At 33.7% G+C, this 14,165-nt stretch overlaps 1 protein-coding gene across 6 annotated transcripts in view; it reads right to left on the bottom strand.

The window, feature by feature from the left end:
• LOC150103958 (F-box only protein 38-like) overlaps positions 1-14,165 on the bottom strand; it is a 251,812-nt gene that overhangs the window by 180,189 nt on the left and 57,458 nt on the right. For all 6 annotated transcript variants that reach the window (XM_090397198.1, XM_090397201.1, XM_090397200.1 and 3 more), the window contains exon 5: positions 5,833-6,013. In XM_090397198.1, coding sequence (XP_090253324.1) covers positions 5,833-6,013 — 181 coding nt within the window. The remainder of the gene's footprint in view (positions 1-5,832; positions 6,014-14,165) is intronic.

Here is a 14,165-nt window from a genome sequence, read left to right as displayed (position 1 = left end):
CAATGAAGATGACCTTGAAAAATCAATTCATGAATTAAACAAGAACACAATTTAAAAATTTCACACACACACACACACACACACACACACACACACACACACACACACACACACACACACACACACACACACAAAAGCCATAACATTTAAAGGTCCAAATCATGTTAGATCAAAAATAGTTATATAATAAAATAATAGAACATGTGACACAGTTTAATTCTTTTGGCTGCAAAATAATATATCTAAAAAAATAAAGAATTCCAGAAAATCAGTGGAACGATTAAAAGAACTGAATGAAAAACAAGATGAGAAACTCAACTAAGATTTTATAAAGTAATGCCCACTCTGACTCTCTTATATGGTTAAGAAATATGGACTGTTAAAAAGAAAGATGAAAGTAAAATACAAGTTGCAAAAATGAGATTTTTAAAGAGCACAAAAGGATAAAAAGGATGCACAAAATTATACCATATATATATATATAAGAAATGAAGATATCAGAAGAGAGTTAGATATTTACAATGTAAATGAAAAGATCAAGGGGAATGCAGAGAGAAATGGACTTCTGTTTAGGATGGAAAGATATTGGCTACCAAAGGAAGTGGATAAATATAGATGAGAAGGAGAGAGAGAGAGAGAGAGAGGAAGAAAGACCAGTTGCAAGAAGGAAAGATCAGTGAAGTTGGAACAGGCAAATGCTTAATCCTTGAAGAGGAGAAGATAATATTGTCTTTTTATATTCATACTGATTATCGGATTACCAATATATATATATATATATATATTTTTAGAAAATACACCAAATACTATAAAACATGAAAATCAGCACTAATATACTATAAAACACTAAATATCTTCCCTAATTCAATGCATTATGTTTTTTTATTTTGTTGCTTAACCTTCTTGCTATATTCCTTGCTATATTTATCCTTGCTATATTCCTTTAAGTGAATCTTGATTTTTTTTTTTTTTTTTTTTACATCTGTCTAATGATCTGTTTTAGTTTTGCAATTTCAAAGGTTAATTCATTTTCTGTATCTTTAAATTTCTGTTCAGCAGGATAAGCCTTCTTGTTTTCAACTTCACTGTTCTTGCCAGTATTCCTTTTGTTGCTGTTCAATTCTTGCATATTTTTGGCACCATTATATGATACTACTTATTAGCGCAATATCTCAAAAAAAAATAATAATAAAATAAAATAAATAAATAAATAAAATAAAATAATACATTATTAGAAAATACACCAAATACCATAAAACATGAAAATCAACGCTAATATACTATAAAACAATAATTTTCTAAGAAAAAACTATAAAACAGATAAAAACCACCTACATTACACAAGAACTAAATTAACTGACCACTCATAATGTCAAAGTATAAGATCAAATTACATACTTCCATAGTACATGGAAGTATGTAATTTGGCTTAGTGGTAGCACATCCACTCTCCAGCCAAAAGGCTGAGCATTCAAATCCCACTGTGGGCATGGATGTTTTGTGATTGTCTGTGAAAACTAGTGGTGATGAGTGGTAGATGATGATGGTGGTAGTTGCGGTTTGTTGTGGTGGAGATGGAGAGTAGGTGCCCTCCCTCGATGAGTCTTTGGACTCCCTGGAGGTGTTGCGTAATAATATAGGTAAAATTATAAAAAAAACAGGTCTCATTAAAAGTCTCATGCTATTCATTTTGCAACTGTGCAAATAGAAATTATTTATATGTTAATTAATATATCATCTAAAGTGAATGACCAGACTATAAAGCTTATATCACCATTCAATTTGATAAAGTTATGGAGACTACTACTATGCTAAGAATAACTACTTTAATCCCCAACAGTTTGAACCTTCATATTAAAGTCATCATCTGGAGCGCATACAATTCAAATAGTATGCCAAAGTGACACTAATTTGATCAACTGTTATTCTGCTGGCTTGACCTCTAGTGAAAAAGATCTACATCAAGGCTGTATCCTATTTTAACATTGTCAGATGAGAACAAATATAATTATTTGTTATATTAAAGTTAAAAATATCCCGGGGTATTACAGTCTTAATTATAATGACCTCTTAGAACAAAAGGTTAGAAGGTTATGTGGTTATCAAAATGAAACATGCACACGTGCTTTTATTATTCACTTGTTCCAGAAGAGAAATTTTGGGGATAATGAATGCAGCAACTCTATCTCCACTTATATAATACTTGCCCCCCCCCCCCCCAAACCACATCAATATAATACAAGTATGATTCCTACTTCAGAGATAAAAGACCTCTATGCTTATGAAAAAGATGCCTCATTTATGTAGCCTTGCATTTTCTGTTTGAATGTTAGTGTCTTAGCAATGTTCCAAGCTACACAAAACATACAACTCTATTAGGTGCTGTACAATTAACTATTTTAACACATATTGTCACTTGAATACATCATTTTATCTGGAAAAATTGATGCATGATGCATACAAGTCATTGCACATGAATGGGAGAGAGAGAGAGAAGGGGGGAGGGAGATGGGAATTCTCATTTAATAACAGACATGGATGGAATTTAAGGTATAAATTAATAAAAGACCATGCTTATTAAAAGCTCATTCTAGCTACAATCTACTTTTAATATGATTTCTTAAAGGTTGCACATTGGCTAATTAGTAAAATACTTGATGATCATGCCTAATTTTAAATTTCTTCTATTACGAATCACACCTTTGTTTTCTAACTGACACCGCATACTAAAGCACATATGTTAACTATATTAACACAATTATTTTTTTTATCATTTTATGAAATAAGTTTTATGATTTTAATTACTTCAGCCTTAATATTTTATTTACAGCTATTTTTAAATAATTTATAACATAATTTTTTCTTTTAAAGTGATACTGAAGAAAATACAGTAGATGCTCACTACTGCAAATCCCTAGGACCAGAAAAACAGTTTGCTAGAGTGAAAAATTTTCTATAGTGAATTTAGATAAAAGAAAAAATAAATAAAATAAATAATAAAAAAGACCCCCCCCGCTTCATTCCATTTCCAGTATACAAAGGAAACATCAAGAAAGAGAACAAAAGAAATGGATTGTGCTTTGTTTCCTTATTTCCAAAGAAAATGAGGAAACAAAAGGAAATAACTAGAAGAGCATGAAGTTATAAAAGAGAAAATCCAGAATTAACATTTCTATAATTATAGAATAACACATATGCAACAGTAAATAACTTTTTAATTATATAAATATTTCGTCGTATGTATCATAAGACATCATCAGTACAATTATCAAATAACAATTGTTTGATAATTGTACTGAAGATGTATTATGCATAAGTTTTCATGCTGTTTTTGATTTTATTGGTACATGCACATATATTTTGTTCGCTATGAAGAGTTCATGCAAGTAACATTAATTTATGCTAACATAACATTCTAAATTTAAATGTTAATTCTTTCTTATATAGTGAAACCTGTGGAGTATCCATAACTATAGAATGACATGTATTCCACAGTAAGTAACTTTTATATTTACATAATATAAAAGTTATTTACTGTGGCATACATGTCATAGTTATGGATACTCCACAGGTTTCACTATATAAGAAAGAATTAACATTTAAATTTAGAATGCTATGTTAGCATAAATTAATGCTACTTACATGAACTCTTCATAGCGAACAAAATATATGTGCATGTACCAATAAAATCAAAAACAGCATGAAAACTTCAGCAGTCAGTCAGGTTTATAATTGGTCACTTATAATTAGAAATGCTGTCTTCCTATCTGTTTAATATTTATAGTGAATATATTATGAGAATGGTTAACTTAGACAAAGACCCAGCAGGAATTAAGATTGGTGGCAAAAAAATAAATAATATTTATTTTTTTTTATAAATTTAAGATATGCAGATGATACAACCCTCATGGCAGAAACTAAGGAAGATCTGAAGCAGTTAATTCTATTGGTTAAGAGGAAAAGCAACAAAGTTGGGCTTAATTTAAACACCAGTAAAACAAAATTGACGACTTCTGGCAAATTTGGATGATTTCATGATTGAGTGAGATAAAATAGAAATCATTGAATGTTATGATTTACTGGGTTCCAGAATCAGAAATGATGGTAAATGTGAAGATGAAATTAAAAGAAGGATTATCATGGGATAAAAAAGCTGTTAAACCTGACAAAAATTATGAAAGACAGAGGTGCAAGTAAAGTCATGAAAGTTAGAATTGTCGAAATAATGGTATTTCCAGTAGTGATATGGATGTGAAAGCTGGATTATTAAGAAGAAAGACAGAAAATAAATTGATTCATTTGAATTATGAGCATGGAGGAGACTATTAAGAGTGCACGAATGACTAATAAGAAGGTTTTAGAGTGTATAAAGACAAAATGCTCCTTGAAAGCAATGATCACTAAATAGAAGTTAATGTACTTTGGACATGAAAGCAGATGAATCATTGGAAAAGGCAATCATTTTAGGGAAGATTAAGGGTAACAGAAGGAGAGAAAGTCTGCAAAAAAGATGGGTGGACAACATAAAGGAACTTACTAACTCGAACTTACAACTACTGAAAGAAAAGATAAGAGACCGAGTAAGATAGGGAGCCTTTGTTCAGATCACCAAGAGTTGAAAATGATTGGGTGATACATAACAATTAGAAAGAGGTAGAGAACACAAGTGATGAACAGCTAGCTGCATTAGTCAGCCTAAGGACAGGGTTGGCAAATTTGACTTGTTCACATACTTTCTTCCTATTATCTCCCACCCCCAGACTGACCAATGCAAACTAACCGATTATCACTCGTGTCCTTTCCTCTTTGTAAGCAGAGTTGACCAATTATAAACTTTTTATACAATACTTCCTGTAGGAAGAGCCTCCACAGCTCAGTAGGTTTTGATGAAGATAGTGAGTTGGAAAGAAATGCATTCAAATCTAATATAGGAAAGAACATTACTTAAATTGAGTAATGTTCATTGAAGTAAATTGAAGCTTATTAGCTCTTTATTCTTAAGTATAGGAAAGAACTTTTATGAGCTTTTCAACTGAAGGTGAGTTAGCTAGTCTCATATGGAGAAGGGTTTATCCTTCTAGAAAGTCAAGTTTTGAATCCTGCATATATATAAAAGACTAACCACCTTAATCTAAAATAATGGTTATGAAAGTCAATCTGGGCAGGTCATGAGCCTTAAGGACCTGTAGGTACTGTAGATTATTATTATTGCTTCCCACAGGATTATTTCCAGCAGCTGTATTCTGTGATGTGACTGTCATGTCATTTGTGAGGAAGCTTAGTTAGGTTCACTATCATGCAAGTTTTGTGTTTTTAATGTTTGCAATAGTGAGCTTAAAAGAACATTAGTTATATGGAACTCATGCCAAATCTTTTCCACAGTTTGTAGTTTATTTTATTTATTCGTATCGAGTTTCCTCCCTTTTTCTCCCCATCCCTATCGGGGCGAGTTGAGCCCTCTCGTGGGGGGGTTAAGTATTTATGGCTGTAGATCCGTGTGTGTTCACGGGGCCGGTTTGCCTGCTTGCGGGATGAAAAACGCCAGATAAACTGGTGGGAAAAACCCTACTGTCCGCGGCCAAGACTGGCTAACTTGGCTATGGCTGAGGAAGATCCCCAAATTCCTCACATCTTCGAAGGGAATTGAACCTGGGACACTCCTTCCCCAGTCATATGATTGCGAAGTGCACAGTCACTAGGCTAACTGCACGGCAAACACCACTGTAACCAAATGTGCTAGTTTGTAGTAGCACATTTGGTTACAGTGGTGTTTGCTATAGCATGCATCTACTGTAACTTAAAATTATTAATTATAAATAATTTTTAACTTACCTTTGGGTGGAAAATCATCAACATAACCCAAGTTTAATGCTTTAAGATTACAAAAATCACACTGTGCAAAAGACAGAGAAACAAACAGGCTATCTTTGGTTAGTGAAGGTTGGAGTGATATTGTTTCCAAAGTTTTGCTGGCAACGATCATTAAATGACCAACATCTGATTCTAAAATGTTCTTTAAAAAAAATAGCAAAAAAAGACAGCATTTAAATATACTAATATTTATCTGATTCTGTGTTACTTCTAATTGATTACATGAAAAGAATATAAAAATAAACAATGTGGCAAACAGAACACTATATCAACTGCAACTGTACATGTAGTTATCTTTCAATTATCCAACCTTCAATATATATATATATATATATATATATATATATATATATATATCACACACGCATCAGTGTCATATGTGGGGCAGTAAAATCATCAACTGGTGAGGACTGAGATAGAAGTTTTTTTTAAAAAAAAGAGTTGTAGGTTGTAGTTGTTTGGGAATACCTCTTGAAGAAGGCTGTTCCAGAGCACAGAGGTAAAAAAGAAAAGAAAAAGTGAAGAAGCAAGTTTAATGTGTTGGCAGTTGCACACTTAAAGGAATGCTGGGCAGCTGCTGCTCTTCTATTAGAAGGTGATAAAAAAGTGGAAGAAAGTTGACTGACGAACTAATCATGGAATGAGTTAGTATGTCAGCTAACCTTAGGTAAAACAACACCGTTAATGACTCTTCAATTATTTGACCAGCAAATTGATTTCCTGTTGTGGTTGGAGAATTGAAAGATTACTGTGCTGTGTAATCAACTACATCAAACCAAACACATCACTGGCCAGTGGCTTTATCCTATCAATTTCAACTTCCCAAACTGGAGAAATCTTATGTGCAAGGTATTTCAAAAGTGTGCACACAACTAGAGAACAGAGAATAACTCGAAAGATGCACAAAAGCTGAGAGTGTCATAATGTAGTGAAACACATAAATTTTTGGTAACATAACTTTATTACCAAATGACAACACTAGATGGCATAATACGTCGCACCATCTGCAAATGGTGACTTTTGATGGTGCAGAGTGAACATATTGCGTGTTTTAGGTTGAGAAAATGAAGTCTGCAACACAAGTTCAGAGGAATTTCCATACGTAATATGGAAATTCCTGTGCACCTCCTACTAGGTGCACAATCTACATGTGGCACAAGAATTTTGTGGAAACAGGCTGTTCTGTGTGTCATTCAAGGTCAACAGGAAGGCTGCATGCTGATGCTGTTGTGGAAGAAGTTCAGGAAAGTTTCCAGAGAAGCTCCAGAAAGTCAATCAGACGAGCGTCTTGTCAAATTGGAATTCCACATGTGACTGTGTGGCATGTACGACACCATCTACATTTAAAGGCTGTACAACTTTACCCTCATACAGCATTTAAAGAAATGCCAATAAGAAAATATGCCAGGATTTCGGTAAGGAAATGATCAGAAGTATAGAACAAAATGAGGACTTTATGAACACGATCATTTTCAGTGACAAATGCACTTTTTCACATAAGGCAAGTAAACACTCAACAACTGCAGAGTTTGGGGAAGTGAAAATTCACATGGCATCACAGAAGATGTTTGCATCACCACAAAGGCTTTTGTTTTTTGCGCCATGAGCAAGAAGAAAGTATATGGACCCTTCTTTTTTCAGAGTCTACTGTTACTGTTGGTGTATATCTGGACATGCTGCAAGGGTACCTAATACACAATTAGACAATGATGACCACAATGGACGTTTACATTTCCAGCAAAACGGAGCACCTCTTCATTACCTGATAGATGTAAGGTCATATCTTGACACCCGTTTGCCAGGTAGATGGATTGGTAGAGGGGTGCCTGCAGCATGGCCACTGCATTCCCATGACCTTACACTGTTAGATTTTTTTTGTTAGATTTTTTCACCACTACCAGCGCCAATTTGGACGAGCTGTGTTCTAGAATTACTACTGCCATTGCTGAAGTTATGCCAGATATGCTCTGCCACATGTGGCAGGAAATTTATTACAGATAGGATGTCTACAGAATTACTGGAGGTAGTCATATCGAACTTCAACTGTCTGTGTTGAAACTTCAAGTGTTACGCTACATTCGCATGGTAATAAAAATTGTTCATCTATCACTATTTACCTTCTATTGTCTTTCAAAGTTGTATACCCCTTTTTGAAACACCCTGCATTTTTCTCATGCTTTTTTTATACCTTATGCACCAAACATAAAAAATCCTAGTCTTATGATCGCTGTATAGTATCTGTCCATATGGTGACATATTAGTATAGAACATGAAATTTTGTATTACTCTTGATTGAACTAGTCAGTTCAAACAGTTCCTGTTAGGTTGAAAAAAAAAAATAATAATCTTAACACACTAAAATACTTTAAATTAAAGATGCCAAGAAATTATATTCTTGTTTAATCCTTTATAAAAGTAAAGCAAAGAAAGTTTGCATGTGAAGTATCTTCATGACTTGGCTACTTGTATATAGTCTAATGACTTCACATTAAATGCCATAGTATTCCATAATATAGAACACTCTCTCCTTTCAGGTACGCATTATACTTAATGCACAACCTCAGTTTTGCTTACACTTGGACAAAGGATTAAACAAGAATATAATTTCTTAGCATCTTTAATTTAATGTACAACCAAGTGAAAAAACCTTTCAACATTAAAATACTGACCACACCCTTATAGAAGGTACTATGAAGGAGCATAGTAGATGCTTTTTCTTAGCATTTTTTTTAATTATGTTTTAATACTGTTTAAGTTATTTCACACATGCCAATGAAAATGAATCAGGATAAGTGCTTCAAAACCTAGAATATACTTTGAACTCTAAATTAATAAAAAAAGAATAATTATCTAGGAGGAGTTGATTCACAAGGAAAGGCATGTGAATCATATGTTTTGTCAAGTATTTTATTACTTAATATGCTATAATAGTCTCAGGGCTCCCACTGGCTACTGAGTGCATCCCCTAGGTGGTGGATGGGAAGAAAACCCTGACTATCATCTGTTGGATATCAAGGGCAGCTCTGAATGTATTGAATAAAGAGCCGTGGACCAGTAGTTTTGGGACTGGCGATCCCATGTGAAAATAATGCCATTCACCAACCTGCAGTGGGCCAGCACATTAATTTATAGCCTAATCTTCCAAAATGAATCAGACAGAAATAAAATGGCCCTCATTCCCTGGAGGCCAGATTGGTACTGCCTATGGCAGGCAGTTAAACCTGAAGGCAGAGGATGCTAAGAATCCCTGGGTAACCAGATCATGCTGCTATTGGAAACTAGACCTTGGAACTTTAAAGTGTGGAACTCTGAGCAGTGAAGCATAGCTAACTGAATAACTGAAGAGCTAAAGCGACTAAAATGAGACATTCTCAGACTGTGTGAAGTTAGATGTAACGGTGAAGAAATTCTTCTAAAAAATGGAGACTACTGTGTTATGGAGGCCAAGATAAAGAAAGAATCAGTGGAATTGGATTCATGATTAACAAAAAATTGAAGAACAACATAATAGAATTTGACAGTATATCTGATCAAATAGCAAGTATTGCTATTCAAATCTCAAAAAGATACACTCTTAAGATCATCCAAGTCTATGCACCAATAATAAATCATACTGATTAAGAAATTGAAACCTTCTATCATGATGTATCCCAACTTTACAATAAAGGAAAACATCATTTCAGAATTGTAATGGGAGACTTTATTGCTAGAATTGGTATACAACCATCAGACGAAAGTTCAATGGGAAATTTTGGATATGGTATGAGAAATGATAGAAGAGCAAGGCTAATAGAATTTGCAGAAAAAGAAAACTTATACATCATGAATTCTTTTTCAAGAAAAAACACATAGGAAACACATATGGACATGGAAAGTCCAAATAGCAAAACTAGTGAAATTGACTTTATCCTCAGCAATAAGAAAAACATCTTTCAAGACTGCTCTGTTATAAACACCTTCAACATTGGAAGTGACCATCATATGGTACGCAGTAAAATTCAAATAAACTGCCAAAAAGAAAGAAGAAAATGTTTCGAAGATCAAAGCAAAACATAGGTGTACACAAACTCAACATTAAAAAAGATATATTCCAACATGAACTAAACAACAGATTTAAAAATATTATTATAGATGACAATGCTGATCCATAGTAATGACATTATTACCCAAAACCTTTTACAATGCTCACTTGAAATAGCTGGTACCACAGAACAGAAACAAGACAAAATTTCTGAAGAAACAAAACAGCTGATGAAGAAATGAAGAGAAATGAAACAAGCATAGCTAATAACCTACAGAATAAAATTGAATACACTGAATTGTGCACAACGATTAGAAAATGTATCACAGAAGAATTAAGAAAATTCAATTAAATTCATACAACAAACAATTGAAAACAACTGTAGTCTCAAAAATGCCAAACAGCAATTGATGAACAGCAACAGATGGTTGCAATCAAACTACAAGATGGAACATTAACCAGAGATAGATATGCTATAGCAAAAAGAATTGAAGAATTTTACTCAGTATTATATCAGGATAATGAATTAAATGAAGAAGAAGACAACTACGAAATAACTGAAGTAACAAGATTCTATCAGAAGAAGTTATGTGAAGCATTCCAAAGCTTGCAAAATGGAAAAGCTGCAGGTGAGGATGGAGTTATAGCTTAACTTCTAAAAGCAGGTGGAGAAATGATCTACAAACTCATAGCAAAACTATTTACCTTATGCCTGAAGGAAAATGATGTACCAAGAACATGGAAGAAGGCTATCCTGATTCTGCTACATAATACAAGGTGAGGTAGAAGATTTGGCAAACTACCGATCCATCAGTCTACTATCAGTGGTTTACAAAAGTCTTAGCTCATAGGCTTTGTACGACTCTGGACCTCGCACAACCAAAAGAACAGACAGGCTTTTGAAGTGGCTTTAGTACAATGGACCATATTCAGGTTGTACAACAGATTATTGAACGGTGTAATGAATATCAATTATCATTATGTCTTGGTTTTATTGATTATGAGAAAGCCTTTGATTCAGTAAAAACTTGTGCAATACTTAAAGCATTAAGAAACCAACAAATGGTCCATACGTCAGGACCATCAAATCAGCATACACCAATGCCACAGCAGCAATTCATTTCAATGGAAACATCTCTACTGTGAAAATACAGAGAGGTATAAGACAGGGTGACACAATATCTCCAAAATTATTCACATCGTGCTTAGAAGAAATATACAGACTTCTTGATTTGAGAAAGGAAAGGTCTGAAGATAAATTATCTTTACTTCAACTGCATGAATTACAGACTCGTGTCCAAGAACTCTAAACTGCTAGCAAAACAGCTGGACTAAAGATAAACCTAAAGAAGACCCAAGTTATGTTCAATAGCTATGTCTAACCATAAATAATAAAAATCAATAATGAGGAAATTAAAGAAGTAGATCATTACATATACTTAGGACAACAGATATCAATGGAACAAAATATCACGGACAAAATTAAAAGACACACGATGCTTGGGTGGAAAGCATTTGGAAAATTACATTCAGTATTCAAAACCCAACTCCCATTATGCCTGAAGAGAAAAGTTTTTAACAAATGTATTCTTCCTATATAAAAAAAAAGGCCCCCAGTCCTGCGTGGCTCTTTGCAATCCCACAAAGGTGGTGGTGGTGGTGAGAAATCTGCAAGAGCAGGGGATGCTAAGAATCTCACAGAGGAAGGTAGACCACCATCTGAAAATTCGACCCTATTTATTGGTTCCTTCAACACTTGAATTCTGTCTTCTGACTCCCATATTGATTTCCTCGCTATCTGTGAAACCAGAAGAAGCTATGAATTAACAGCAAAATGGAACAATGGCAACCAAATTTTTCTGGGAGCCTCAGATAACACTACAAGGGCTGGAGGAGTTGGCTTCATCATAAATGAAAAGCTAACTAAAAATATTATTTCTTGTACAATCCATTCTGAACGCTAATATTAAAAATTGGAGAATCCGTAACAATAAAAATAATAGTAGCCTACGCACCCACCTCAATAGCTGACAAAGAATAGAAAATTTCTATGAACACCTACAAGAAACATTACAGAAAACAACAACATACACAATAGTGTGTGGAGATTTCAATGCAAAGATTGATACAGGATTTATTGAAGAAAAATACATTGGACCGTGGGGGAAAGAAATGAACGAGGTGAACTCCTGGCAAAATCTGTAGAAGCAGAAAGGCTGTACATTATGAATAGTTTCTTTAAAAAGAGAACTGGAAAAAGATGGACTTAGCAATCTCCAAATGGAGAGAGAAGAAATGAAATTGATTTCATCCTAACAGATTGCAAAAGAATAATAAAAAATGTCGAAGTCATTGGGAAAACTTACTGCGACATTCATTCAGACCACCGTCCAATAAGAACCACCCTTAAAATACATAAAAAATATGAAGAACGCACATGACCACAGTCCAACCATAAAAAAAAAGCTCAAAACAGATAAACCCAGAAGAATTTAGAAAAAAGGTGTCCTATTTTTTAATTTCCGACTGGAAATTAAAAAATGACATCGACGAAGATTTAACAAGCTTTAACAATCAATTAATGAACTGCAAAGAAAGAACCTTGTATGAACTTCCTCCTAAGACCAGGGAACGCCTATCAGCAAGAACAATAGAACTGTTGAAGAAAAGAATACTGAAAGATACAGGAAAAGATCATCTAGAATATAAAATTATTTGCAAACAACTGAGGCAGAATATCAAAGATGACTATAACATATATAGAACAACAAAATTGGCAGAAGCAGCTAGGCTCCGCAGTAGCCTAAAAAAAGTAGAAAAAGAAATAAATCTAAAGCAACCACTACCGTCAGCCTTCATAGACAATCAAGGAAACAGATACACAAAACAGAGGTGAAATGGAAAAAATAGTAAAATTGTTTTATGAGAACCTTTACTCATCTAAACAAGTAAACACTTCCCCAGTACCAGACAAAAATTTGGAAATACCATCTGTCCTACCTGAAGAAATAAAAATGGCTATCCACCATTATGAAAAATAACCGATCACCAGGAATTGATGGTATAAAATCTGATGAATTAAAAATGGGTGGACAAATACTCTTTAAAGCTCTAGCAGAAAGGTTTACCTGATATATACAATTAAGGAAAGTACCTACTGAATGGAAAACACCAAAGACCATAATTCTGCATAAAAAAGGTAATAAAGAAGACATCAGTAACTACAGACCTATCTGTCTATTAGAACACACACATAAAATATTCGCCAGAATCATCCTAAACCGAATACAAACCTCCATTAACAAAAATAGCTGCAAAGAACAGGCTGGTTTCAAAAAAGACTTTTCAACAATAGATCACATTCAAACTATTACTCAGCTAACAGAAAGATGCAGAGAATACCAGATCCCACTTTGTCTTCTTTTTATAGATTTTAAAAAGGCATTTGACACCGTTGAGCATAACGCAGTATTCCAAGCTTTAATAGAACAAGGCGTAGAAAAAGCATACATCCAACTCATAAAAGATATCTACAAAGAAAGCACAACAAATATCACCCTTTTCAATCATACAATTAAAATTAACTTAAGTAGAGGAGTACGTCAGGGTGATGTCTTATCACCTAATCTCTTCACATCTACCTCTGGACGCATCATTCGAAAAATTGACATGAAAGATGGAATAAACATTGATGGTGAAATAATAAATATCCTATTATTCGCCGATGATGTGGTATTAATATCTCACTCACCCAAACTCTTAGAATCAATGCTGAATAACATAAGCCAAAACTGCCAAAAAATTGGATTGGAAATAGAAATACATCCTGACAAAACAAGATGGATGAAAAACAAGTACTATAAAGATCATACAATCACTCTAGAATCTCACACCATTGAAAAAGTTGAAGAATACATTTACCTCGGCCAGTCCATAAAAATGAATAATGATATATCAAATGAAATAGCAAGGAGAAAAAGAGCTGCTTGGATAGCCTTCAACAAAATAAAATCAACAATTACCAACCAAAACATAGATATAGACATAAGAGCCTATCTTTTCAAGAGTCACATCTTACTAGCATTAACTTATGGCAGTAAAACATGGAATACAACTTTAAAAGAAGAACAAAGCTTAATAACAACTCAACGTGCAATAGAAAGAAGAATGTGCAATATAAACAAAATAGACCACGTAAGACATACAGAAATCAGGAAGACGTCTGGACTCACAGATATAATAAAAACAATCTACAACAGCAAAAGAAGATGGG

This window comes from Typopeltis vanoorti, chromosome 8 (assembly GCF_054136105.1).
Source record: "Typopeltis vanoorti isolate ZY-2024b chromosome 8, IOZ_Tvanoo_1.0, whole genome shotgun sequence".
Lineage (NCBI taxonomy): Eukaryota > Metazoa > Arthropoda > Arachnida > Uropygi > Thelyphonidae > Typopeltis > Typopeltis vanoorti.
Note: the sequence above shows the minus strand (reverse complement) of the source record. Positions and strands in the feature narration are given on the sequence as shown.